This window comes from Athene noctua, chromosome 21 (genome assembly GCF_965140245.1).
Source record: "Athene noctua chromosome 21, bAthNoc1.hap1.1, whole genome shotgun sequence".
Taxonomy (NCBI): domain Eukaryota; kingdom Metazoa; phylum Chordata; class Aves; order Strigiformes; family Strigidae; genus Athene; species Athene noctua.
Window position 1 is genome coordinate 5,471,417 of NC_134057.1, and position 27,757 is coordinate 5,499,173.

General features: G+C 44.4%; 1 protein-coding gene across 8 annotated transcripts; it reads right to left on the reverse strand.

Moving 5' to 3' along the window:
- Positions 1–1,958: 1,958 nt before the first annotated feature.
- Positions 1,959–24,606, reverse strand: LOC141968933 (hexokinase HKDC1-like). Of its 8 annotated transcripts, none has more exons than XM_074924207.1 (18): positions 24,007–24,606; positions 19,970–20,132; positions 17,379–17,527; positions 17,169–17,288; positions 16,271–16,366; positions 14,790–14,889; positions 13,970–14,153; positions 13,246–13,401; positions 12,243–12,476; positions 11,276–11,580; positions 10,823–10,971; positions 10,615–10,734; positions 8,835–8,930; positions 8,644–8,743; positions 7,465–7,648; positions 6,611–6,766; positions 5,622–5,855; positions 1,959–4,973 (listed from the first exon to the last, which is right to left on the reverse strand). In XM_074924207.1, exons 1-18 carry the CDS (start codon positions 24,067–24,069, stop codon positions 4,838–4,840), a joined length of 2,745 nt encoding a protein of 914 aa, XP_074780308.1. In that variant the 5' UTR covers positions 24,070–24,606; the 3' UTR covers positions 1,959–4,837. The 8 variants fall into 8 exon arrangements, with proteins under 8 accessions (XP_074780308.1, XP_074780307.1, XP_074780310.1 ...); XM_074924206.1 differs by having other exon boundaries at positions 1,959–4,982; XM_074924209.1 differs by lacking the exon at positions 17,169–17,288 and having other exon boundaries at positions 1,959–4,982.
- Positions 24,607–27,757: the final 3,151 nt, after the last annotated feature.

Consider the following 27,757-nt stretch of genomic DNA (forward strand, 5'->3'; position numbering starts at 1 on the left):
TTGCATTGCTGTCATCCCTTTTCTCCACTATTACGATTTATTTTAAAGTTGTTCTGATGTGCAATAACGAATTTATGGGGAAGCTTTGACTGTTGATGTGCCAGACTCTTCACACATCTCTCCCCTCCTCTCCAAACAGCCTTTATCCTTCCCAACAAAGAGAAAAGAAAATGTAGTGGCAGCAAAACAGTCTTAGTCCCCCCCATTTTTTTTTTTTTTTTTTAATATAGCTTTGGTCTGTATTTTGTTGGGTTTTAACCTATCCTTTTCCAGACAAAAATAAGAATTCTGAGTTTTGGGGTTTGGGTTTTTTTCTGTCTTTTGTTTTTGTCTAACCAGTCAGGAAAGATCAAGGATGAAAGGACCTTTCACTCCTTCAGCAAGCTCCTGCTTCCTCAAGTTCCCCAGGATTTGGGTCCTCAACTCCTGCACAAGAGACCTCCAGCCTGGAGCCCTTTGTCCATTTTCCTGTAGCAAATTCCTTGTGCCAGTGGCAAGGGTTTTCTGGAGGAACCCATGTTTACCACGTTTCTTACCAAAACTGTTCTCTCTTCACAGCAAGCACCTTTTACCATCTCTAGAGGTGCCTGGGCTGCCTGAGGCCCTTGGACAAAGGGTGTAGACGAAGCATAAGGCAGGGTAGGGGAAGGGACTGGCACCTGGAGGGTGTTAAAAAGTATGCAACAAGACCAAAATTATTTTGGCATTCCCCTCTCAGATAGACATGACCCATCACGTTTACAGCTCCTTCAGTATACACCTGCAATATGATAGTATCAATGAGAGAGGGGAAAATATTAATTAAACTTCTGGTGTTTTTATCTTTACATCAGCTTTACAGAGTGGATGCAGTGCTGGGACAAAGCTGACATTTGATTTCCCTTCCCACTCTCACCCCAACAGGCCATCCATATTCATGTATAGGAATAGGTCTTTTTTTATTATTATTTACAAAAAAAAACCCAAAAAACAAAAAAACATCTATCCCTTGACAAGCTACCCACTTGACAAGTCTGAGAAATGCTCTGGATAAGCCCTCAGTGAGTGCCCAAAGCAGTGGACTTGGACTAGAGAAAGTATAATTTTACCTATAGCTGGACAACATTCACTGAATCTCCCTCATTCCCTGACTGCCTCCCTCCCTCCTCACCTACTGCTACAGTGACACTGTATCTGTGACCCCCCAAAAATGCCAGCCCATTTCACCAAATGCAAAGAAACAAATCACAACACTTTTTTTTTTTTTTTTTCTTTTGTACTTACCTACATTTCAGCCTCCAACTCCTTTACACTGATCTGCTAATCCTATATAATATCGATTTCCCAAGAAGGGAGATTATGTTAATCAGGATTTCTGAAGGATTTACACATGATCCTATATTTACTTTTGAACTTTGTCAGAGTGACAAAGAGAATATGTCACCACTGAGCTGCTACTGCATTTTCTCTGGATTACGAGTCAAGCACCAGCGCTGTCCAAATCTATAGCCACCAAAATGTCTCTCTAGCAGGCAAATCAAAATATTTAGGATCATCTTTTCCCTGCAGATAAAAGGGTAACTGCAACCATCTACTGGGAGTTTCTGAAAAGCACAAACCTTAGTACCTCCACCCTGTAATACTTCTATCACGCCTGTGATTTAAAGATCTTTCAATGTTCCAAATCAAATGTATGTATGACCTAGGTCTGAAAAAGGATGTTCAGGTCTTCAAGAAGTATCAAAACAAAATCAGTAAATTCAAGGAATACTAAACATTGAGAGGAGGGAAGATCCACAAAACACACAGAAATAAAGCATCACAAAGCTATCCAAAAAGCAGTAGAAAAGCACATCTAAGATGTGAAACCAGAAGAATCTCATTTTATTTTAAATTTACTAACAACTTCATATGATGAATTGTACTACATATTTTTCAGCATATCGTATGCTGTGTTACATTTAATGGAAGGCCTCTACTTTTATTTTAAGCCAGAGCTTTAATCTGAATCACCTTATATGATGTGCAGAGAAGGGTTTTGGTCCAGCGGCTTAAAATCTATACAAGGGAGACTGCAAGTTTGCAACAGTCCTTGAGTTTCCACAAGTCGACATAACCAGGAGCATGATGCTGCATCATTACCCAGATGGAGAATGTTCTGGTTTAGAGTCAGCTGAAGCATCTGTGTGTTTATGGAATCCCTGGGAAACTACAAGTGAAGTTTGCGTGCTCGGTAAAATCCCGCAGTAGCCAATCCTTCCCTTCTCCAGGGCTGCCCAGTGAATCTTTGCTCATTCCCTTTCAGAAAGCAGCAGCCTTCCCAGCTTGGATGCCATCTCCTCGCCTGGCAGATGCGTATCAGAGCCGCGTGGGAGCTGCCTGGCTTCAGAGCAAGCCAGCAGCCTGCAGAAAAGGCAAGTGAATGTATGTCCTGGGCATGAGAGACCTCAGCAAGAAGCTGTAGGTCGCAGAGCACTTTGTGAGCAGTTTCAGGTTCATGTGATCGGATTCCACGACACCCACAGACTCACTGGTAAAAAACTGCAGATGCAAAAAAATATTATTGTGTGGGCCTAAACTACTGCAGAAAAAGAATAACTGCAGCTGTGGTGAAAACTGACTCTGTGCAAATATTTAATTGCCAAAGACGACTAAAAAAACAAAGCAATACAGGATTGCTTTCTAAATTTAAAGCGAGGATCCATGCAAGGGGTTTACCTTGTTTTGATATGCATTCAGAACAGACTTTAGGATAAAAGTGCAAAAGATACTCTGCACCATACTCACGTGGCCATCCTGGGGCAAGTCCATGCCACCTCATTCCAGGTACACAGAGACATACTTCATCCACAGGTGCACTTTCGCAGATTAGCACAATCTACTCCCCCAAAAAGGACCCAAAACTACATAGATAGTACAAAATTTCAAAGTGCCAAGGGGAGAAACAGCCAATGCAGAAGAGCTATTCTAGGACCCACATAGCCCCAGGACCTGATGTTTTTTTCTTCTATTACCCAGCCCCTCCAAATTTAGTCCCTTCATCACCAGGAAAAAAAATATCCATTCCAAATAACTCTGCCCCCACTACATAGCAAGCTTTGGTTTCTGTAGCTCTGTGGATTCTGAAATATAAAGAAAAAGTAAGATATTAAGTTTCTTGACAAAAGGAGGAAAACATTAAACGTAATACGAGTTCACAACTTGTCTCTTCCCAATTGTTTAGTATAGCGAGCTCAGTACCATGAGGAATTCCTTCAGAAGTGAAAGTTATTTCCAAGTAATATTTTTTTATCCATCCAGCAACTCCGACACAGACACGGAGTTGTTGACATGTTTCTTTTAAAAACTACAAAATGGGAAGGGTCTGTAGCTTCAAATTTTGAATTTGCTATTGGTAAATTTAAACCCATCAGCCTTGCTACAGATTATTACACAAACCCAACTGCTTATCCCCCTGCACGACAGTTACTTTTGACCTGACTAGGCTTAAAGCACATTTCTTGGCCTCACTTTCTGCTGCCAGTCTGAAAGGAAGCAAATACCCAAGAAGAGAGGATTAAAGGAGATACAGAAATACTTGAAAACAGAGAACAGCAGGCTACAGATCTGCTGCTTCTCTGTACCATATTATTGTTTCAGTTTATTCCAAAATGGGTAAATCACGTGAGGGACATTTGGTCACACAAGGGCATGGGCTCTGTCTGCAAGCCATCTTCATAATAACTGCAATGCTGCTGGGTACTGTTATAGATACGTCTAAAGAAAGCTCCCACTTGTCTGCATGTTCTTCCCACAACTCAGAAGAGACACTAAACAGAGAATCAAAGGCTCACAGCATCACAGATTTATTATCAACAGACTACAGACAGGCAGAGCAGAAAGCAACAGAAAATAAAAAACAAGGATAAACTCCTTTCCACAAAATGAAAACTATCCTCTCATGAACAGGCAAGGAGATAACTGAAGGAAAACAAAGAGAAGAATTCCAGAAATTCAGGTGATTTTTCTTCTCTCTACACAGCTATTTTGGCAGGCCAAAGATGAACAGATTTGATACTTTCTACATAGCCCTGACATAGACACAGCAGACCCTGTAGCTGCTTCTACATTCTCTTTTTCCCCAGTATCAAAAGAATCAGTCACAGTCAGAATCCATCTAGCATTGGTTTAGGTTTATGTGCACTCAGATGCACTAATGTATTTTGACATAAACAGGTGGATTGATTTTGTGGAATCATGTTTTTTTTCCTTTACATTCATCTATTAAACATGCCTCCTGTACTCAGGGAAGTATTACATTACAATACACTTGCAACCAGTGTAGCAGAGGGGGGGAGCATCACTGACCAAAGTCCATTAATTTATTTTACCTGCAAATTTATCGTAAAACCTGTGAAGCATTAAACAAATATGTCCACTAGATAGGTGCAACATCAGGATCTCAATATTCCTTGAGCCAGGCTAAGCCAAAACTAAACCACACACAAATCCTAAGAAACTGGTGATAAACTCAGTTGTGGTGCAGTAGCTTAATTAAGGTATTGTAAAAAGACATATTTGGGGTTGATTTGTTTGTTTGTTTTTGTTTTCACTCTCCCATGTGCATTATAGGTGCATTGCATGAAGTACAGCACTGAGTAGATTGCAGTATGCCAAGACACAATGCCAGTGGGGAGCAGAAACACCTGATCCAAGTTACCAAAGGACAAAAATCCACAATCCTGGTTGGTGAAAAAACAGCTGCTCCCTGAAAACGGGTACCTGTGTACTGGTGTCTGGCAAAGCTATCTTGAATCACCGCTCAGCAAATCTCTAGTGCACACGCCTGGCAGTGCTGAAATGACTTGACCTCTCACTTTTACTTCTGTCCAACATTATGCAATCTTTTTGCTACTGCAGTGATGAGGGCAGCTCCCTTCCCACTTCCGTCTTCAGAAAGCATGAAAGTCACATCACACTGAGGTGCCAGTTCCTTCACTGTTTCCCGCAGGACCCTAGAAAAACTGGAAGGAAAGGGAGAGAAGAACAGAACATTTTATCAACTGCTTTCTGGTCTGAGATCTTTATCTATTAGCAAGGAACCATAACCTCAGTCAACACCTTCCACTGGTTATCCACAGCACCCCTTCCTGTTTGTTTTTCCTCCTATTCATGAAAGAGACAAGTTTCTGTACACAATCAGATTCTAATTTCTATTTCTCCACTTTAATTTTGTTCAATGTGATGCCAGATGCCCCCCTTGCCTTTAGAGATCACAGAGGAGGCTCTCTTCTCCCAACTCAAAAGCTAACGCATCTACTTCTAGAGCTTGATTACAAAATATTGACCCAACTCCAAAAACTCAACACAGTTTTTCATCTGGGACACCCAGATAATGCAGAAATTCCTCCAAACATCAGAAAATAAATGTTAGAAGAGTAAGTCCACTGAAGGCCCCAGATAAAAGAGTTTCCCAGTGGTAGCTGGACTTGACTTTGTAATTTTTGATCCTTTGGATAGGCAAGGGATGGAGGGGAATTCATTAGATCTTTAACCCCTCTCTCACTTTTTATCATCTTGGCAGAAAGCCGGTCCAGCTCAGTATGTTTTTACAGTGGAAACAAGCAAACAGCAAAGGAAAGCGCTACCAAGGTACTACTCACTGTGGATGGAGCTTGTACAAAGTCCCATCTACTCCAACAGTGATTTGCAAGTGCTCCACACCTTGGTTTTCTCTCTTCTTCTCTACAATAGCTGCCAGTCCTGCCCCACAGAGCTGCGCAGCTCTTTTTGAAACAGCTCCACACACCTCTTTCACAATGATGCTGTCTTCACACGTGCTGTCCAGGCCGAGCTGCTGCAGAATTCTCCGGACTTGGAGGAGGGCGAGGCGGTCGCTGCGCAGAGGGAAACACGTGCAGCAGCAAGGGGTTAGAGGCAGCTTTGTCAGGCGTGCAAATGAAAGTCTTACAGCTGAGACTCTGCCACGATTCAAGGGAAATGGGACCACTTCTCCAACTCTAACACTCTCCGATTGTTTTATCGCAGATTCAAGTCTGAACTCAGATTAAAAACTCGCTCCTGGAATGCCCTTTGCTACGTTAGACTGTATTTCCAGAAGGCACAAACTAATTATTCACCTAACTCCCAAAGTCATGAGGCAGCTCAGCCAGATCAGCCAGCTGAAGGTGTTACTGTTGACCTCAAGGATGAGACACTGCCTCCCAAGGTTTTCAACAGTATAAAGGGTTTCCAGTAGCCTGGAAGACCATTGCAATCATGCACAGATATGTAGGTAAGTCTATATTGATGGAGCATTCATGTATCACTGACTTTTTATTTTATAAATAAGTACTATTTTAAGTCCCATAAGAAACACTCCAAGTATAATCATGCTTGATGGTTAAGACAACCAAGATAACACAGCTGCGTGGACAGGAAGTAATTTTTATAATTACAGAATAATTCTGGAACTTCCCCAGTTCTTCAGTTTTGGCTTTTATTCTGGGGATGGATGGGGTGGGGGGAGGTACGCAAAGAAAAAAACTACAATTGACTTCTTGGAAGAAAGGGCTGCACACACTTGCAGAAGATTATTTTCTAGGGCTCCTGGAAGACCTTAAAGATTTAAACCATGGAAATCTAACTTTACCTCTCAATCTGAGACAGGAACTTTGTTTCAAATATGCCTCTTTTCCTGAGTGATTCCGAAATCTGTCCTCTGAACAGCAGTCCTTGTTTGGTTAAGTCAATCAAAATTTGCCTTACTATTTCACCTAGGTACATTCCACTGGTCATTTTTTCATACCTGTTACGTTATAAAAGAAAAATTTTGCTTTTAAAGAGGTGGCATGTTAGATCTGTTTAACACAAGTGGTATGTACATGCCCTATCAACTCTCAAAAAAGCAGTAAAAGCTTTCAGAGCAACAGCCACTGAACTCCATCTTCCAACCATCACAAATCCGTTGCAGTGACTTCAAGTGCAAACATTAATTACAACTTATTTACCTATGTTAAAAGGTAACAGAACTAGAAAAAGCACTTTCAGTATTAAACAGAACAGGACGTTAAAGCCAGAGGCCACACTGAAGTGGAACATTTCCCTGTCCCTGCCATGCATTCACCAGTGAGTCATATGTAATCGATGCTCTCTTTACCAAGCAAAGAATGGTCAAGTTCAGTTGATCCTCTTGCACAAGTGTATTTTACCTTTGAAAAAACACTGCAAGAGGAGGAACGCAACAAGGCCTACACTTTCCAGGGACATCTTTAGAGGTGCACTCTTTGCTAACTGCCCTAAGCTGAAAACAGTGCTGTAGTAACAGAAACAATGTACATCGTTGGGCTTTTCCTGGTATCTGCATTACTTACCATGCAACAAATGACACGTAATATTAAAATTTCCTTTCTGATTATTCAGCCATTAAGCACATTTTTAAAAGCAATCAGCGTGTCTTGGAGACTGACTTCATCAGGCTCTTGGCATCAGGACCATCACATTTACCTCTGTTTCCCTGGGTTTAGTGAACCTTCATCTACTTCTTTATCATATTTTGTTCTGATGTTGTCAATGCAGCCGTTGTCACCAAATCCTCCCCATTCTGTATTAATGCACATTTTTCCTTCATTCCCTTCCACTATTTCTATGTTTTTCATGTCCTCCATGTAGCACACATTGCTGCCTGTTCCTAGGAGGAAAGAAATGACAAGGCTTCAGCCAGAAAAGTGAAGTAGCAGCTGAAACGCGTGGAAGACGATTGCAGCAATCATCTTAAAAGATCTCTTCTCCATATCCCAGATTTCCAAGATCTCTCTGTATCTCACAGAAGCAAGTGCTATGGTCAGTAATTCTAAGAGTGCTGTAATTTATCACAACAGAATGTTACCAAGCAAAATGGGTCCTATGCAGAAAATTTACAGCACAGAGGAATGAAGACTCTCTGTTACAGTCAGAAATGGCTTTGGCAGTTGGTGGCAAGCACTGATCAGTCACTGCTGCCAGTCTGGTTGTAATGCACCACACATCATCTTGCTCCCAAAAGCAAACACTGCCAAAAGCCTCGCAGTTGGTCAAGCAGCTACCGAGTCTGAAATGATTTGGCGAACAGGGCTCACCACTTGCAACATGGGTTACATTAACTAATATAAGGACCAGTTCTCCAAACAAAAATGAAATAGCAGGTGCACTTAGCCAGCCAGAAGAGCCTGTTTTCCAACTGGGGCTTCAGGTCTTACATGCTTAGATGTATTTCTGGCTGAATACCTGCAAGGACCTACTGGGGGAATCATCTAGCAAGCCTAAAGAGAATTAATTCAGGTTTAAAAAAATACGTTCTTGTTCCAAGGCCTATGACCTGACTACACAGTAAATATCAATACACTTGTCAAAACAAGGATTCATGCTCTATCTGCTGTTCTCATATTCTTTTACCATGCATACGCTTGTTAGGCACCATCAGAGGTATGATCAAAAGTTCAACAGATTCAGAATCTATCTGCTACAGCTGTTATTATGTTCTCTGTTGAACACCATAAAAATCTGCCAAGAGCCTCAAGTGACTAGTAACACCATATATCAAATTCAAGTGAAAGGTGTTGTTTAACAAATTCCAAAATAGGGCGTGGAGCCTAGCACCTGCATACAGGCTTTCTTCTTCCAGTGGTCCCTTCAACATCACTGTACCTGCGATAAGGCCAATCTCACAGTTTGGATCCTCGTATCCACATGTCATCATTGTCCCAACGGTGTCATTCACCACTGCTACAATGTCCAAGTCAAACTCCTAAAACACAAATCACAGTCAGTAGCAGGGTCCTGGAGGAAGGGGGAGGGTGCATTAAATACACCAAAAAGAACAGAAAACAATAGCTCACATTTCTTCTCCTGATGGCCTCTCTCAGCATATCAACAACATCCTCCCCCTCACAGTCTGTTGCCTTGAAACCTTTTGTCCATCCCACAAGTGTTCCCTGAAACAGAAGAGGAAGAAAATCATAAGTGAAGATAGAGAGAAGACTGTACATTCCAAGCATCAGTCTTTTCTTGTCTCCAATCATGGCCCTTCTTTTTTTTTTTTTCCTTAAATAATGTATTTCCCCAGACAGGTTACTGTGAGTGTCTAGTGCAGTGTGTGCACGGGTATCTTTGTTACTCAGCTGCTGATGGTAGTGAGTCCAGGTTTACTCAGCTATTTTTCAAGACACTGCCAACTCAGTGCCTTCTAACGCTCATTTGGAAAACCTCATCTCGCCTCCTGTGCACATAGCCATTGCATTATCTGTAGAGGAAAGACTGTAAAAAAATACTTTTGCTGTAAATAATTAGACACCCAACAAACATTAATGAACATCTACTGTTAATTTTTGACTCATTTACTGAAGGACACTACTCCAGGCAACACAGATTTTTTTTCTTTTTGGACAGCAACCTGTCCTGATAGAAGTAGATTTCCAGGTTACATGAAGGAATTAACCTCCCACTCGGTGACTGGCTCTGGACTGTCTGTCCAAGTAAGAAAAAAAGAGGGCAACTGGGAGAAAAAGCTGCCCTTAAAAAACCCCTCAAGTTCTAGTAAAAGACCAAACACACAGGGCAACATACTATGGGACTCTGACACAGATGTGTCTCAGTTTGCCACCACTGCTGTGCAATTTGTTTCCTCATCATTTGTCAAGACCTAAATACTATGCTGTAGGTTTGGAAGGCATATTGAGTGGTGTCCCCACAAAGAACCAAGTCCTGTTGCTATACTCTCAACTGTGACCTGAAAATTGAGACAGAGCAGACTAGCTTCTAGACTTAGAAGCTACTGTGAAACCCACCAGGACATAAAAACATTCAATAAAATAGCAGTCTCTCATTTATCCAATACCCTACGTATTTGACTGGAATTAAGTAGTACAACCTCCCTTGCCCATCCTTAATGCATTGAAATAACTGAAAATTATTTCTTCTTGAACTTGATTTTTTTATTCTATTTTTTTCTTACATCAGATCTGGAAAGATAAAAATATGATACCTGTCAAAAACTCAACCCTTCCAAGCTGAAAAAGCAAGTCCAGTCCTGCCCTCTGACACACAACACAAAGAAACTAAAGTAGTGCAGAAATTATACAGTCAGAGCTGTGCAGCACAGTTAGGAAAACACCCTGGGATTGTAGTTGAGCAAGTAGAAGGAGGTATCTGTTCTCTCTTGCCATTGAAGACTTAAGGCAGCGTAAGAGATTCCTGGGCTATTAAAAATAGGAAGTCATCTATCTAGTCAACTATCCTAAGGGCTTAGTCTTTATAGAATAAAAGCAAGTAACATCCATCTCTCATCAGATACAAGAGGTGAAAGTTCTACCTCCCATAGGCATACAGGATGATAAGTTTCTCATGAAAGACAACTAATTTGCACAGTAATTAAATCCCCATAAAACAGGTGAAAAATTCTCTTCAAAGACTAATTTATACGCACATATATATGTCTATATCTATCTATAGATACAGACGTCTTTTCAACATTGTAAAGCACTACTTGCAAGAAAACATTTAGAAGAACACCTTTTTGCTTGAAATCTCCAAACCAACAAGTGACCCCCACCCACAATGATGTCATTTACCAAGCAGATGCACAGCTGCCATTGGAGCCATTCTTGGTGCAGTTCTTACCTTGTCAATGCTGGCTTGTCTGCACGGGAAGGAGAAGGTGAAGCCCAGAGGCAGTCGAGCACCTTTAATCCCCATATACTCCAGAAAGTCTGCTATGCACTGGACAATATGGTCAAAGAGCTGAAAGGAAAGAAAAGGCATATAAATCTCGCAGTAATCCCATGCAGTGGGCCTTGGCTGGATCAGTTAGACATTCATTAGAGGTTACCTCTTCCCCTGTCCCTTGCATGATCTCCAAAGGAATGGCAAAGATTTTGTTATACATTTGCACTGATCTTCTTCTCCCGCTTCTGATTTTGACCAGCAGAACCCTGAAATTTGTCCCACCGAGATCAAGGGCAAGGAACTTCCCTTTCTCTGTAAGAGAGGAAATATTTCATTTTGGTGCTTCTCAAGGCACGTTTGCCAGACAGAATGGCATACTCTACCACACATCCCCAAGCAACTTCATCCGTGCCAACAACAGCACACTGCTCCCTACGGCATTTATCCCACCAGTCTGCTAGCACGGAGCTGAAGGGCCAGCCAGATAACATTGCAAGAAGCACTGGTTTGCCAACATAAATCTCTGGCATTTCCCAGAATAATTGGCATATTCCCCCCAGAAAACAGACAAGCAGCTTTCCCGAACCACCTCCAGGTGATCAGGAAATTACTTCACCTGTTCCATCTGGTGTCCCACAGACATACGTGGGTAACATCTTCACTGAGGCACTGGCTTGTGTCTCTCGCTTTAGCCCATATTCCAGCTCAGTCCTCATTTTGTTCTTAACTTCTTGGAGGGTCTCCAGGGACAGCAGAAAAGGTGCGAGAGCGGCATCGATTCGCTTGCGCTGAGCGGCCAGCCTGTATGCCACCGCTGTGACCATGGCAGCCCCCTTCCCACTGCCGCTCACAGAGAGGAGGAACCGAACATCACAGTTTGGGACCAGCCTTCTCACCACCTTGTGCAGACGTTTGGCATATCTAGGGGAACAATGAGACTCTGGCAGGCACTTCACACACGGTTTACTGCACATACGCTTCCAACACAGGCACACATCCAACAACACAAGTGCTGAAGCACAGTCAAGAGGAGCACAAGGTCAGAGACCGGCCTAGGAGATGGGTACAATGATCCTGATTTCTGGCTATTCTGCAGAAGCTATATACTTACAGAAAGGTGAAGATACCTCTGAACAAGTGCCAGTGCCAAGGGAGGGGGACACTGGGAAAAAGCCAGACAACAGCGGAGAGTCACAATCACAAACAGAAGTGGGAGTCTAGAGTTCCATCCAGTATAGGAGAATTTCCAGTTCAAAAATGGGGGAGGGGAGGGGGGAGAAAGTAAAGAAAAAACACACAGTGAACTACAAGTGCCCTGGAGGCCCAGGAGTCACTTGAGGAAACGATTGCTCTTCCCCAGACACCATTATCCCACGTGCCATGTTGTTCCCACCCCAAGTTCTAAAGCTCCTGAGACAGCTTTGCAATAACTAAGCCAGTCTGATCCTCCGCACTCCACCAGATCTCAGCCCAACCCTGCAGCAAAACCAGCAGTTCTCTGCAAAGCCACACATATATGCAGATGGAGACTTTGCAACATCAACATGTGGCCAGCGATTACCAAATCCTCTTTAGTTACTTACTGGGGGTGAGTTTTATAGAGTCCCCCATCAATCCCAACCGTGGTTCGCATCCTTAACAGTTTTTTATTCTCTCTCAGTCGGGTCAGGATGGCTGCTAAGGCAGCAGCACAGAGGTTGGCCGAGCGGAAGGAAACGATGGTGCAGACATGCTGCACGGCGATGCAGTCCTCTTCAGAGGGAAACAGGTTCAGCTCTGTAAGGATCTCTTTTGTGTTGCTCAGACCTTCCTTGTATCTACCCCAAAACAAAGAAATACATCATCCAATGCAAGGATATTAAGGCAACATGTAAATCAATATCTGCATGTCAACTCAAAAAGAAATGAGGGAAGGCCAGGGCACAGCCTATCAGACAACATCATAATTGGTTCCCATAAACCAGTAATGTCTTTCCCACACTATTTCCAAAAGTACCCAGGGGAGAGACCAGACTTTTAAGATGCTGCTTCCTGGGGTTCAGTTTTTGGTGAGACGTACCAATTAGCTAGCCAAGAAGAGAACAGGATTAAATATTTAGTCCATAGAAGGAGAGCATAGGAATAGATGTACAGCTTCACTCAATGCAACAAAGAAAATTATTCCTGAAGTAACAATGAGGACCAGGATTCCTCTTCAAAACACCAGAATCTGTCAGATTTCTACATAGTCACCCATTAGCTGACCCAGAGTCTAGACTACACCTTCACAGTATTCCCATATCACAGAAGCTGAAAACTGCAACAGTCATCCCATGTACTCAGGTCTCAGAAAAGGTTATTTAAACAGCCTGCACCTGTGATGGTTAACAAGATATATTTGCCACTGTGGTACTTTGCTACAACTTTATCTTTCACCAATTCCTACTTGCAGAAAGATCAACTTTTCTCCTAGGCAAAAGTAAAAATCAAGTTGGACAGCTCAGGATTCTTCCCAGTACTCACAGATTATAATTACACGTTCATTATCATTGCTGTGCTTGTGAAAGACTAACAGCCACTCTCAAACAACGTATCACCGGTTCTTACTTTTCCATTGCAGACACATGTTTCATTTCGATCTTGCCCTTAGTAAGCAGAGCTGTTGACACTTTCCCATTGAAGAGTAGACCCTCCTTTGTCATTTTTAGGAGAATGAGTCTTACAAGTTCGCCCAAATACAGGCTGCTGATCATCTTCTCAAACCTGGAATGGGGCACAGGAAGGATTACAGGTGTTCACCAGCTAGCCAGAGCTATGAAAAGTTCAGGTGTGAGCATCTTATGTTCTCATGCCAGTTGATCACATTTAAGGATGTACAAAGGCGGTTGAGAGCTATGCTGTAGATGGAATGCCATCCTGAGGTCCTGGGACCCAGCAACAGCCCCTCAAGATAAGTGAGTGATTAAAGAGAATTTTCAAAAGACTTGCAAGCAGCTCAGCCTGTAGAAGCAGTTTTGATGAACTGTGAATAAAATATGCCCTTTGTTTACTTTCCTCCCCTCTCTATCCCTCCACAGCATCATACCAGAGCAACCACTATTTTAACAACACACTAGCAACTGCAGCAGCAATCCCTTGGCCTTTGAGGCATGGAGGTGTGATAGGTACCCACCCTTCCCAGAAAGGAAAGGTCTGGATAGGGCAGGACCAGGTTTAAGTCAACTTAGGTTCATTTAAGATGATTCCTGTTCCAAAGGGGCTTCTGGCATACGCTGGAAATGCACTCTGAGAACTCAGACTGCCGAGATAAATCAGCCAGGGAATCACTTACAATTGTCTTCCAGGATTGAGAGACCCCAGATCAAGCTCCCGATCAAACTCTGTGCGGAGGTCGTCCAAAGCACCATCATCTCCAAAGGCCCCCCACTCTGTGTTAATGCACATCCTGCCTTCATCACCTTCCACCAGATCGATGTGCCTCATTTCCTCCATGTAGCAGGCGTTGGTGCCAGTGCCTGTGTGTGTTGGAGACAGTGCAGATAAATTACCTGTTTGTTCAAGGTTTGCTTTTTATTTAAGTCCATGTGTTTGGGAATAAATCAGTATATTATCTTTGGAAGAAAATATAAATACATAGCTCTGGTACAGGATGCTAATATGAAGCCACCTGCACTTGTTAAATAGTCATTTCACAGTGAGTGAAAAAATTCTGGAAATTAATCTAAGGCTTGACTTGTTTAAAAACATTTTTTCTTTTTCAAATGTACTTCTACGTGCCTTAAAAAAGCCACCACGGTGCATGAAGTGGAGACATTGTGGAAAGCATAGCTGATCCCAACTACCAGACGTGAGAGGAATTCAGCTTTCTCTGGACAGACAGACAGTAATTTTCTATACAGTCAGCAGAAAAGTTTAGTATGCTGGTCACAACTGAACCCAGACAAAATGGGGACTGTGGTATTTGATGGCAATGTGATCAGCATAAAAACAGCTGCTTTACAGAAGGCAGCCAGGCTTGAAAATCTGACCATTGTTTTTTCCATTTTCTTCCTGCTCATTCCTGTACTGGGACAGTCCCTTCTACTCCAGATATGTTAGGATTAAACAAACGAGGGGGAAAAAAACCCTACTTAGTGAACAGAAAAAATTACCAATTATGAGTCCAACTTCACAGCGCTGGTCATCATATCCACAAGTCATCATGGTTCCCACAGTGTCGTTGACCAGTGCCAAAACATCAACGTCTATGTCCTAATAGCATGAAGATGGGTGATTAACAGAAAAAAAAGCTTAGGAAAGCCTCCTGGGTGTTAAAGCAACAGCATGCAGACATACTCCCCAGGTTGTACTTTGAAGGCCTGGCTCAGGAAAGCTCTTCAGCTGAAAGACATGCTGCTTCCTTATATAACACTATCCCCACAACCCTGTAAAGTAAAAAACACCTCCGAATTCTCAGGTGTTTGCCTAGCCAGGACCTTTGCTTGCAGGATGTGTTTTTTCCCCAATCCAACCTCATTTGCCAGAAAAGCAACATATTAATGGTTTGAATTTTGTGATATGTTAGCACCTGTATATCTCTCCTTATGGGCTGCACAGTAGAATAACATCCTACCACCTGAACAGACCCCACCAAATGGTACAGAGAAATGTATGTATAAATGCAGCTATTCAACAATATCACACTTAAGTAAAAAGCCTTTCCATCAGAGCTGTGCAGCTTCCCTTTCACACTGAGATAACCTGATAAAGTAAAACCAAAGTAATCAAAGGATTCTTGTAACTCAGATGCCAACACTAGCAGGGGGCCGGACTTCACCCAGGAAGTCTCCGATCCTTTGTTCCTGCTAACTACAGCAAAACTGATGCAGAGAAAGAACTGAACTAAAATCAAGGCTGGATTTTTACCATGTGAGAAAACAAAAGAATTTCCGCTTTATTAAAAAGATGTCAAGGTATGGAAAGATATTTTGTATTTCTTAGATGGTGTTACCAATAGCACCAAACATGAAAAACAAGGCTTTCCAAAATACTAAAACTTAATGTTATATATTATAACATTGTTATAACATAATAATTATAATATCATTATATATATAATATATATTTTATTCAAAGGTATATGCTAGGTTCAAGGGCAGATTTAATCATGTCTTACTGCCAACCTTAAAAATTACAGCTGATTGCTCCATCCCACAGGTGGGCAAACCCTGGCAGAGTTAGGTGTGCCAATTTGAGATGAGAGCTTCCCCCTCCCAACCTTCATCCCACAGGACAGGCTACAAAACGCAGCGTGTATCCGAATCTTACCAAATAGGTTCACCACAGACCTCCTTTAGCCCAGTAAGGCCATACTGGTCCACTGACACAGCCAGCCTGGTTTATCAGTGGGCAGTTGCCATCACCGTTAGACTGACCCAGGGCAGCACAAGTTGCAACTTCTTGTTCCCTTCCACGGCTTCAGCTCCGAGGGAGAGACAGATCTACTAGATATACAGCCATGTTGGACATTTGTTACCGGCTGTCTTTGACAGATGTCTGCTAACTCCCAAACCAACCCACACACCAAGAGCTGATCTCCCAGGAGGACAATTTGGGGCGACTCAGGTTCAGCTCCTGCAGGTACAAAACTTGCCTTATGTTTCTGGAGGGCCTTGCGCAGAGAGCTGACCACATCTGTATCCTGAACTCCACGGACCTTGAAGTGTTTCGTCCAGGCAAGAAGAACCCCCTGTAAAGTAACAGCCCGGTGACCCAAAAGCTCCAACTTTTGCATACAAACCTGTCACAAAGACAGCCAAGACTAAAGTCTGTGGAGAAGCCCAGTATGTCCCTCCAGACATTAAAATGCAGGCCAAAATAAGTCACAGCAGAACATCTCACCTTGGGGTGCCTGTCAGTACAAACACAAGCAAACAGGTACAGGAATAAAGTCCCAATCCTGCAAATGCTTCTCCCTGTGCTTTGTTTAAAGCACGTGTGGCTTTACTGATGCTCATCACAAACTAATAGCATTAAGCACAAAAGCATTTGCAGGACTGGGACCCAAAGCACAGATCCCTAGAAATAAAAGAGAGGCTAGAATAAGAGGCCACAAAATAATTGCAACCAGCCCTTCATTTCCCCATGCGGCCTCTCAAACAGCTCAGCTCAGGTCTTTCCTGTTTAGAATCAAGTTTAAAAAAGAAATTGAAATCAAGTTAAAAAAAAAAAAACAAACACCCATGCTTCAGGACAAATATGTGTTTTACACTCTAAAAGTCTCCATACAACGGTACATGGTTACTCTGGAACTGGGTACTGATTAAGTAAAACAATAGCTTTAGCTTAAAGATCAGGTGGCCTTGAGATCAGAAATGAGTGTTTGAATGGCAGCCAAGTCTAGTTAAATGCTAATGGTCATCCATGCCTCCTTCCGAGAGCTATGTAAACATGACCCCACAAAAAGGCCACAGGGTAACCCTCCCTTGCAATATCTTCCCTGGCTTCTGCAAGGAGCTAGGCTTGCCAGTAATATTTCTTTTGCATCTTACCTCGTCCAATTTGGTCTGTTTGCATGGAAAAGAAAATGTAAAGCCAAGAGGCAATTTCTTATGCTTCAGGTTTTTGGTCTCCGTGAAGTCTAACAGACACTCAGCAATGTAATCAAAGAGCTGCAGGAGAAAGGAGAGGACAGAGTCAGGCTGTACCTGGCAGGCAGCGTCCAAGCGCAGCACCACCACAGAAGACCCTGCGTGCCCTACCTCAGCTCCGTTCCCCTGTATGACCTCCTTGGGTGTGGGGTAAAACTTGCTCTCCAGCTGGCTGCTCTGCTTCCCGTCATCAAACACCTTCACCTGGTGGGCACGAAACTGGGAGCCACCCAGGTCAACAGCAAGGAAGTCACCCTTCTCTGCAACACAAGCGGGCAACTGTCACCGGTGGTGGCCAAGAAGCATGGCCCAGGTGCCATGCTGAAGGCCAGGGCCACAGCCCAGGGCCCCTGCCTCACCGTGGCCACAGGCTCGCCTGCCCCATCACAGCAGGTCCGTACCCTGTGGGCCTGGGAGCACCACCAGGAAGGCTGAGAGCTGGCAACCCTAAGCAAGGGTATCAGGTCCCTCCTGTTAGCTTGCTATGCGGCAGCTAATTTCATTTTTATTTAGCAGTCTGGTTTTACCCACCCTACTCCTCCCACAACAGCATGTTTTCAAGCTGCAGAGGGATAAGCTTCTCAGCAAGAGAGGCCCAAAGGAACTGCAAAGCCAACCGGAGCACAGAGGGGCCACAAACCCGTACACCTGGTATGTGGGGAAATGAGTTTGAGAGCGTTACCTACATCCAGCAAAGGATGCTGGATTTGCAGTCACATGTTGGCCCTACTGCAGAAGTCAACTGCTAATCTGCCACCCGAAGTCAACCAACACAACAATTTCCAAATGCCTTCCTTTAGGTGTTTCTGTACCGTTCTGTTTCTCAGTTGGCAGCACTTTTAGCTCAGACACGTTCTTCCCTAGCAGACAGCCTCAGACGGAAGAACAGTTTGGCCTCACTGCTACAATAAAACAATTAACTATCTACGCACAGGAGAAGGCCCTTCCCAAAGGAAAATGCAGCGGTACGTGCATAGCCTTGCATGATCTTTGTTCCACAGTCCAAACATCTGACTGAATTTTATCAAATCTGGCCCTGAAAGGAAAGGAAGCAGAAAATTCTTCCTCTAATATCATGGTCAGATATCTGGGTTACTCAGTATACTGTGACATTAGTCAGAGCATTAATCCCTAAATGATTAAAAACTCATGATGCTCCATATGGGTCATTTCAGGTAGCAACACTGAGGGCACTTAAAAATCTGCAAGTTTGTTGCTATTGCAAATGGCAAAATCCAGCCAAGTTTGAGGTGTTTAAACCTGATGGAAGTTTTGTTTGAAAACAAAATAAGGATTTTGCAAGACAACAAAAATAGAAAAATCAACGTGATACTTAAAATAGGCAGTGTATCAGTAAGACTTGACTCTGCAGCATGTCTTTGACCCAGCGGAAAGGTCACGCAGGCCAGGAGAGCATTGTCCGAAGTTGGCCTTGAGGAACATCAAGTCTTCCAACAGTGATGACACTACACACAATTTTCCAAGTCTCCTGACCTCAGGGGCTCCCTGCTATTCCAGGACAGGGTCAGTGCCCTGTGAGACCTTAGGACCAGCTAATACTTCTGGCTTTTTAAATGAAGGTAGCAGCAAAAGGAAAAGTGCCCAGTTCCAGCCAGGCAGTTTGAGGGGACTGTATATGATTGCTCTCAGACATCCCTCATTTCAAGAGACTAGCCTCCAAATGTGTCCTTTATGCCATTAAAGCCGTTATTTCTCATTTAATTGTCGGAAAATTACCTTCAGAGGGAATAAAGTCTTGTGGAAACAAGGTACAAAGCAAACATTTCTTTTAAGCTTTCTGCACAGCTGTTATACACCAAGTCCTGACCTAAGAGTTCTGCACAGACTGAGTTAAACCTGGGAAAAACACAATTTTCTGTCAGCCTGCACTGCCAGGAGCCAGCTGAACCAGGAGAGTTATTTTGGATGTACATACTTCTCCAAACAAGACAGGCTTTTAGATCCTACCTCATCTCACATCCTCCCAGAGGACACCACTGCACTTTCTCCCTCTCTGTTTACGTCTCAGAGGAAACTGGAAACAAGGAGCCAGCTGGAGAAGCAGAGCAGGCTGCTTCCTGGCAGACCCCAAGCAGAAGCAGATTCTCCCAATGCAGAAGGCAGGGAAGGGCAGGAGGGGATCACTTTTTGGGGCAATAGAGAAAGCAGAGCAGAGTGTGCTCTCAGAAGCTGAGAGGAGATCACAGCTCTGAGAATGCAACTTTGCTGCCACTTTGCAATTTGAGGAGCTTCACTGCAGCATCCTGCATTCCCTGCAGCTCCTGCAACGCCAGGGCCGCGGCATTGCCCACATCCCCACACCTGCAGCACACTGCACTGCAGAGTCTGAGCTGTAGAGGCTGCCCTTGCCGTGTCCAGCCACAGCTCCTGCAGCAAGGCCTGCGCTAGGTACAGCAACATTCGCAGATGAAAGAGGCTGTTTTCTGAGCACTTACTAGGTCCTTTCCTCAACCAAGCAGCACTAGGTCAAAATCCACCTGGTGCAGAGAAAAAAACCCTCTGCCAGCACTCCCCCAAGGTGTTGTCTCCTCAATACACACCTGCTTTCTCAACACGAGACAGGCAGTAACCCAAAGCCTCCGGCTGCCCTGCGTCTTCGCTGTGCTGTCCTCCAGTACTGGCAGCAATCACCTGTCATCTTCCTAAAGCAGCACTGCCGTGATGGAGCAGGGGGAACTCACCTGAGCCATCGGGAAGCGAGCGCACAAATGACGGCAGCATTTTAACTGTTGCCGTGGGGTTGGTGTCTCTCCCCAGGCCCTTCACCATCTCGGCCTGGAAGCGAGCCATCACGTCCAGCAAGACATCGTCAGAGAGGCGCATGTGGTACAGGTACCTGTCAACCTGGAAGGATGAAAGGTGTTACTCAAGAGGCCTGTGGGCTCCTCAGTGCTCAGCAGCTGCCTGCGATGTGCACTGCTTTCACGCTACAGAAGGACTCTCCTATGTACTGGGGAGACAAGCAGAGAAAATGCAGGAACTTCCTAGCCACTTGGACTAGTTTTCTAGCCATGAGGGGTGCAGTTTGGCATGAAGGACCTGAAAATCCTGAACTCTAATTCCAGCAGCATCCAGCATTATGCTGGACAAGAATCACTATGCTCATTCCCACCCACCTGATGGACATGAAGCTAAACAGATCCTAAGGAGACAAAAGAATTCCTTCCACATACATAGGAAACTGAAGGTGAGCATACCACCTACACCAACCCTACCGCTCTGATTCTATAAGTTCATTTCATTTTTAACCTCAGCACCTAAATTCCCATGATCATCAGTGCAAGCAAGCTCCATTAAAGCATCATTAGAACATTTACTCTTATAAAAGTTTTGTGATTCACCAGCAGCCTTGGTGAATTACTGTTCAAAAAGTTAGCCATTTTTTCTGATGGCTCAATAACTTGCCAACATACATAAGCCCATGAGAATTGCTTGCGACCCTGGCAAGCTGTTTTTACACCATCCTCTCCTCCTATACATGTAATGAACTACAACTGCAAAGTATCTCGACCTGGTGAGAATTTGACCTCTCTGAGTCAGGTCCAGAAAATGCCATCAGTACCCAAGCGTGTCAGCCACAACCTGAAAACATCTATTCAGCTACTGCTCCACTCCACAGACAATTAGCTTTGTTGGCATGCCAGGCTGGAGCTCAAAGCCTTTTTCTCACTCCAGCTCTGCCCTCCATTCTCTTGTGATTCTACGATTACATCTAAAACACATTTTTGGGTGCAATCAATATCCTTTCTTAAGGGTCTATAACTTGCAGCGTACATGAAAACAGAAGCCCATTCAATTTAAAGGGAACCAAAAACATCTGTCAAGTAGCAGACACTCATTCAGACAAACTGGTAGAGAAGCTGATCAGTGTTTCTGTACAGCTTCATCAGGGCAAAATTTAAGGTTTTCTTCTTCAGAACCACACACTGGTTGGACTGACATTTACCTGCAGGGCTGGATACACAGCTGTGAGTGAGGTGGCCTAGAAACTACATAGCTGGGTACAACAAAGGATTAACACAGCAAAATAAGAATCTGTCAACATCCAAATGCTTTTTCACTGGGGAGCCAGACTTTAGTGCTGTATGAACAAACAGGACACAAGCATAATAATTCTGTGCTCCAAACAGCTGGATGTCCCTTGGAGGGTAATCCATGTTAACAGCCTACTCCCCAGGACACGAGTCTTGGGGCCAGAGGCAGTGGGCAGGGGAGAGATGTGGGACAGCTTCCAACGCTTCGCTAGTACAGACACTCAGCTCTTGCACCATGGGCTACATTATTAGGCTGTTTTATCTGTTCAGAGCATCTCATCAGTTGGGAAGTCTGGAGTGTTGGGAGAACATGCACAAAACAAGTCCCACTGGCACCCAGGCAGGATTTAAAATGCAGCATTGTTTAAACAGAGGAGAGCACAGGCTGTAGATAAATTGGCCTCTTCTGCAATTGGGACTGGCCACCTACATTAATGAGGCACAAACTAATTACCTATTCACAGTCCCAGTCAGCAATGACCCACCTGAGAGAGCAAGGACCCTGAAAGTAAGTCCAGCACTTACCTAAGAGCAAAATACACACACAGAGGAGAAAGTCTTAAACTACAAGATGCAATTGGCAAGAAGCAGCAGCTGCTGTAGGATACAGCTGTGCCATTATTAGAGGTCATTATTTAGATCTTTCTTTGTAGCCCTCATTTACACAAACACTTGATTTCCTCCAAGGCTTTTTTGAGGGCCCATCACTGCCCAAGCACCTTTTTTGAGCATATTAAAAAAAAAAAAAAGCAATGACTGGGGACATACAGCACTCACACACTCTCACACAGACCCAAATAACCTTATGACATAAGTCCCTGTATAAAAAAACCCCTAACCAGTAATAAAAATGACCATGTCTGTTTGCAGAGAACACGCACTAGCTCCTTGCTCCCCACAGAAACTGCATTCCCCACTCTGTTTAATTACAACTATAGAAGGAGACAGTCCTCTCTGAGGAACCAGATAAGGCAGAGCCCAGGGAAGCCTGCTGACTCTACAGCCCGGTTTACAACCAGAGCAAGGGTCTGCTCACATACCATTTGCTTGTAAACACAGGAATGGCCAAGCTGTGCAACACTAAACTACCTCGCTGCCTCCCTCCCACCGCAGAAGGACAGTCCTTGTTTTAAAGTGTCTTGCCTCAGTTAAGGAAACAGCAGTATTTTCATGGGCAAGAGGCTCTTGTTCTTGCCACCAGAGAGCAAATAAGCCTGGGGAGGGAGAGGTGGGAAGGTACTCCCTCTTTCTAATTAGGGAGAAATCAGCTCTGCTCCATACAGCCTACCCTGGGCTCCTTAAGAAACAACTCCAAAGAGCATGTGGTTTCTTGCCTGCAGGTAGGGCTGGTTTGCACCTAGTAGAAAGATTTAGGTTTTTTAATGGCTTCACCAGAATCCCTCTGCCCTCTCCTCTACTGTCCTCACTTCAGGGAAGTTCTCCCTCAACTACACTCTGGAAGTTTCTCTGAAGAGCCCAGTGCACCCAAGGACTGCTCAAGGGCTCTCCCTTTCTTAGTGAAAAGTAAGAAGAAATCGCACTATGTAGATGAGAGATCTTAGATCAGATCCTCACACAAGGAAAGGGCACTGGGGTCCTCTTCTGATCATATGAAACTCTTGGGATAAAGGGGCTAATGACTGAGAGACAGAAGCATCTGACTATTGAGAGACCAGGACCTCTCTTGGAATGCTCTTCAAGGCAGAATTAGTAGAAGCAGTGCCCCTAAGAACAAGCCACTCCACCTTTAAGCAAGGGCACAGAGAAGACAACCCAGTGTTGCTCGCTTTGCTGATGAGCTCAGCGGTGCAGGCGGATCTACCCACCGGGACCTCGGATCTCCCGCACTGCCACGCGTCTGCAGACAGCCCCGCCTCCAGCTGGCTGGAAAACAAGAGGACAGAGCCTGGCAGCAATGGCCACCAGAAAGGATTCAATGGAGACGCCAGGAGAACAGAGGACTCGCAACAGACGTGTCTAGAAACCAGAGGACCTCTGACCCAAGAAGCTTACAGGTCCCACGTGGTCTTATGACGAAGAGCCAAAAGCCCATCGCAGCATGGCAGTGAAAGTAGATTAGGGAAGAGCAGCCATCAGGCAGCTCATTCCCAGTACCGACGGCTTCAGACCTGGGCCATCTTGAGCTTTTCCAACTGCAATTAAAGGTCACATCTACAAACATCAGAGTGATCAGCTGGGTTTGGACAACCAGAGGGAAGGCACAGGTACTGTTCCCACACCAACACTAGTTGGAACTGTCTCTTGAGTCCCAGACCTGGCCCAAAGACCTCAGGAATTTTCCCTACCCCTGCTACAATGTGAGTGACTCCAACTCCTCCTCAGCTTTAGAAATCCCATCCTTCACACTACACTTCCAAGAAGTTCCTTTCTGCCCTCTGGACTACACCACACCATGCCAGATAAAAGTTTAAGCACCGCTTTTCTTTACGGAAGATCATCTGGTCCACTACTGGGAGAGAACTTAAAACTGTGCAGGGAAAAGCACCAACCAGACCTATTTTCACACTCATCAGACTGTTTAGGGTCCAAATACTTCCTACCCCATTTGGCTGTATGGCTTTAGTAGATAACACCAGTATCTAGTCTGCATTACGTGCTGCAGACCCCACAGTATCTGAGTAACACGGTTCTCAAAATAGGAATCAGCTAACGTTGCATCTTACCTTTTTTATTTGATCCTCTTTTAGCTTTGTGAAATGGAAAGCTAGCAAGTGGACGGCAAACATTTTCTTGAAGCGGATGGATGAGTCAGTAGTGACAGAGCTGCTGTAAGTAACTCCAAAGCGACAGGTCTTTATTCACGAAGCTGGAGCTAGAGAAACTTCAGCTGAGGCATTTCCCCCAGCGTGAGATAGTAGAGTTCCTGGGAAATTGAGTCCAGAAATAAATCCATCCAGTGTGATTGGTTCAATGATTAAACTTCTGTCTCTTTGTATCACCCCCCCCACATCAACCCAAAGTCCCTCCCTCCCCAGCTACACACTTCATTGTGCCAGAGCAGGCACCTGGAGAGCTGCCAAGCTGAAGGGGAGAAAAATCGATTTTGTTACTGCCCCACTTGGGAATTGTTACCACTTCGCAATGTAGTTGCTACGCAGCCTGCCCTGCTTCACCCTGCTCTGTTCCCGAGGGGCTGACAAGCTCCCACCAGCACGGCGTGCAACAAAGTGCTGCAGGAAATCTGGAAAGTTAGAGAGGATTTTAGGTTTCTTCCCTCTGCTCAGCACTCCCACTTGCGAGACAAACTCTTCTGCATGAATTAACTCCGCTCTAGTTCCACACAGTGCACCCTTATCTGCAGCTTTTTTCCAATTAAGCTTCAGCAGTGTAAAGGAGCAAACACACAGACCCCTGCCCCCAGCTGAAATGCCTCTTGCGCAATTTCCAGCAGAGAGGTTTTGTACAGATTATTCTCCCTTCACCCCTCCTGAAGACAAGGTTTCAGGCCACTGCTGATCCTCGGTATTGCGAAACCTGGGGAGGGGACAGATTTACCTGGCAGCCAACAGTGCTGATATCAGACTGCCTTATCTGACAAATGCCTTTAACTGGCAGCACAGAGTGCCTGCAGCAAGAGCAGCTTCCTTACACCACCAGAGCTGAACTGGACACAGCCTTTAACTATTACTCTCAAATGTTCATTCTGAATACACAAGTGTTTCCAGGATTTCGTCATTGTATCAAGTGATGTGGACTATGGAAACATCACCCAAAAGGAAACTGGGTGAGATGTTGACATAAAAGGAGAGAAACAAAAAAGAGGGGGGGGGGGGGAGAAAAAAAAGGGCATTCTCATGAGGTAATTAGAGGCTCACTCTCAAACTACACCTATACTCGGTGTGTTTTCCCCTAATTAGTGTTCCATATTTCAGCTGGAACTAAGCACACTTACTGCACTGGTGGTAGACAACTGCCACCCAAAATTCTGCAGAACAAGATTACAATTAACATTGTTTTGATAAATTAGAAAAACAGCCTCGGGGCAGGGGGAGAAGGAGGAGATGGAAGGGGGAAGGGGTGCCAAGTAATGGGAGGAAACACAAAGTACTACCAAGCAGAAGTAGAAATTTGCCTACATGGATCCAGAGCAGGGCAGAAGCCGCCAGTTAGCAGAAAAGGATCTCAGGCTATATCAATTCACAGCCTAAAGTGGACCCAACAATCTCAGACTATTGTAGAAAAACTGCGACTGATCATCATGCTGGGCTGTATGCACGGGAGTATAATCCACAGACACATGAAACAACACTCAGTTCTAATACTCTGCACCAGTCTCAGTCCTGGCAGCTACAGCAGGTCAAGAAGGCATGGAGCAGAAGGAGATCGCTCTGCTGAACATCAGGAGCAGTCACAGGTTACATTTTTTCAGCCTCTGATCACGAGGAAAGAGTGAAAGATCTGAGGGAGGGGAAGGCAACTCCCACTGCAGAGACAGATTATACAGAACCTCTGCTAGGAAAGGTTGAGGTCTTTCTCTTTTTTTTTTTTTTTTTTCTCCTGCCTGGCATCAGGGATGAGCTCTGGACACTGGGAGATCCCGCCAGCTCTATTTATTTTCCACTATTCTAGAACAAGAGTAAAGCAGACAGAGTGGCTGAACAGTCCATAAATAGGGCTTGTTCTAAAATTAGGCCTTTGATCTTCAAGAGAAAGGGAGAAAAGAAAGAAGAAAAAAGCCAGGCTACCAGCCAGAAAGCACGGTTCACTTCTCCTGTATTCATCTTTTAATAACTGCTGGCTCATTAAGTCAGACACTGACTCCCAGAGGGACTGTCTCTTTCCTCATTGTTTACCCATGCCATCCGAGTCACAACCCCTCTGGCCAGCAAAATTGAAAACATCACCTTTCAAGCTCCATCCCACTTTGATCCAGAGCTCATTGTGTCTGTAATACAGTAGATTTATTTTTCATTCTCTCTTTTCTTTCTTTCTCTAACGGATGCCACTGGAAAAGGGTCTCAAAGATCTGAACGTTACTAAACTGGCAGCAAGCTCTGTCAAATACCTGACATGTCAGAATCACTGCGTAACTTGTTCACTCATCCCTGGTGCATCCTAGCTTCGGGCAGGCTGTTGTGCAAGAAAAGAAAAGACATTATCTCATTTCCACGCAGACGGCAGTTCAATGCACTAAGGGCCCAATACCCAAATACGTTACAGCCATTTTGTACATATTCTGGCCAGTACAGGGGAAACAATCCAGGACCAAGTGAACAGATCAGCTCCAACTGCATGCGGCTTGGAGGCTTGAGTCAGTGGTGGTTTTCCCTTTGTTTGAGCTGCACCCCATAAAAGTTAGTCGCAAAGCCTCCCTTCTTCCCCTTTTGCAAGGGCCAGCAAGACTTTAAAATTGTAATACCCCTCTCTTTACTTTTTGCTCCTGCAGTTCTCCCTCCAAACCCTATCTCAAGGCACAATGGAGAATCCTGAAGAGGCTGGTGCTCACGTAGCCCATCCGCCTGCCACAGCCTTGCAGTCAAAGGCCTACAGAGATAAGGAGCTCAGAGCTACAGTGAAGAAATTCAGATAAATGTCTGAGTGCATCACCAGTGACCTCCAGAAAGAGGTACCATATTACTAGGCATTTTATTGCTGGAGAAACACATCTATCTTCGGTGAGGTATCAGGGGCAGTGGCAACACTGGTTGCTGAGTCTGGCACCCAGGTTAACAAGGAGACAGTGGACAAGGCTACAGGTGAGAGTCATCAGGAGAAACCCTTCCTTGTTATAGCTTGTGCTTTCAAGACCAACCCTTAGAACACATTCCCTTCCCAGTAGCAGGAGCTTTGTTCCACATTACATTCTCAAAGCTCAGGACAGAAAGGGGTCCCCGCATCCGTCCCGTGTATGCCCCTCCCAGGGCAACATCAGGCAGTAAAGTAAGGCAGAACACCTGAGTGGACTGACTGGAAAATCCACTCCAAGGATAGACACTATTTAGAAGAGATGGAGACAGCACAGTCAGGAAAGAGCACACTGGCTTAAGAGAAAGAAGGCTTTCTCCAAGTAGTGCTTTTACAATCAGTATTTCACATTTGAAGCCTAACAAGAAAACACACACACACACACACAAATGTGAAATCAATAAACATCCAAACATCTGTAACTTGAATGCTGGAAATTCATCTGGAAATGTGAACATCTGAAACAAACAGTTCTGCAAATGTGATTCCCAGATCCAAGTGAACAATGTTGTTGATGTTTTTTAAAAAGAAAACGTTTCAGCACAGCCCCATGAAGAAGAGCAAGAAGCCGCTCAGTCCTCCCCCAGGGGCTTGCTTGTACAGGGCACATTGAAAACGTGCAGCTGGCAGAGCTCTGCACCACACCGGTCCGGATTGTACCACATGGGACCAATTTGGTAGCCATTCTAATGGGAGTCAATAACAGCCACACCATTAGCTCAGAAGAAA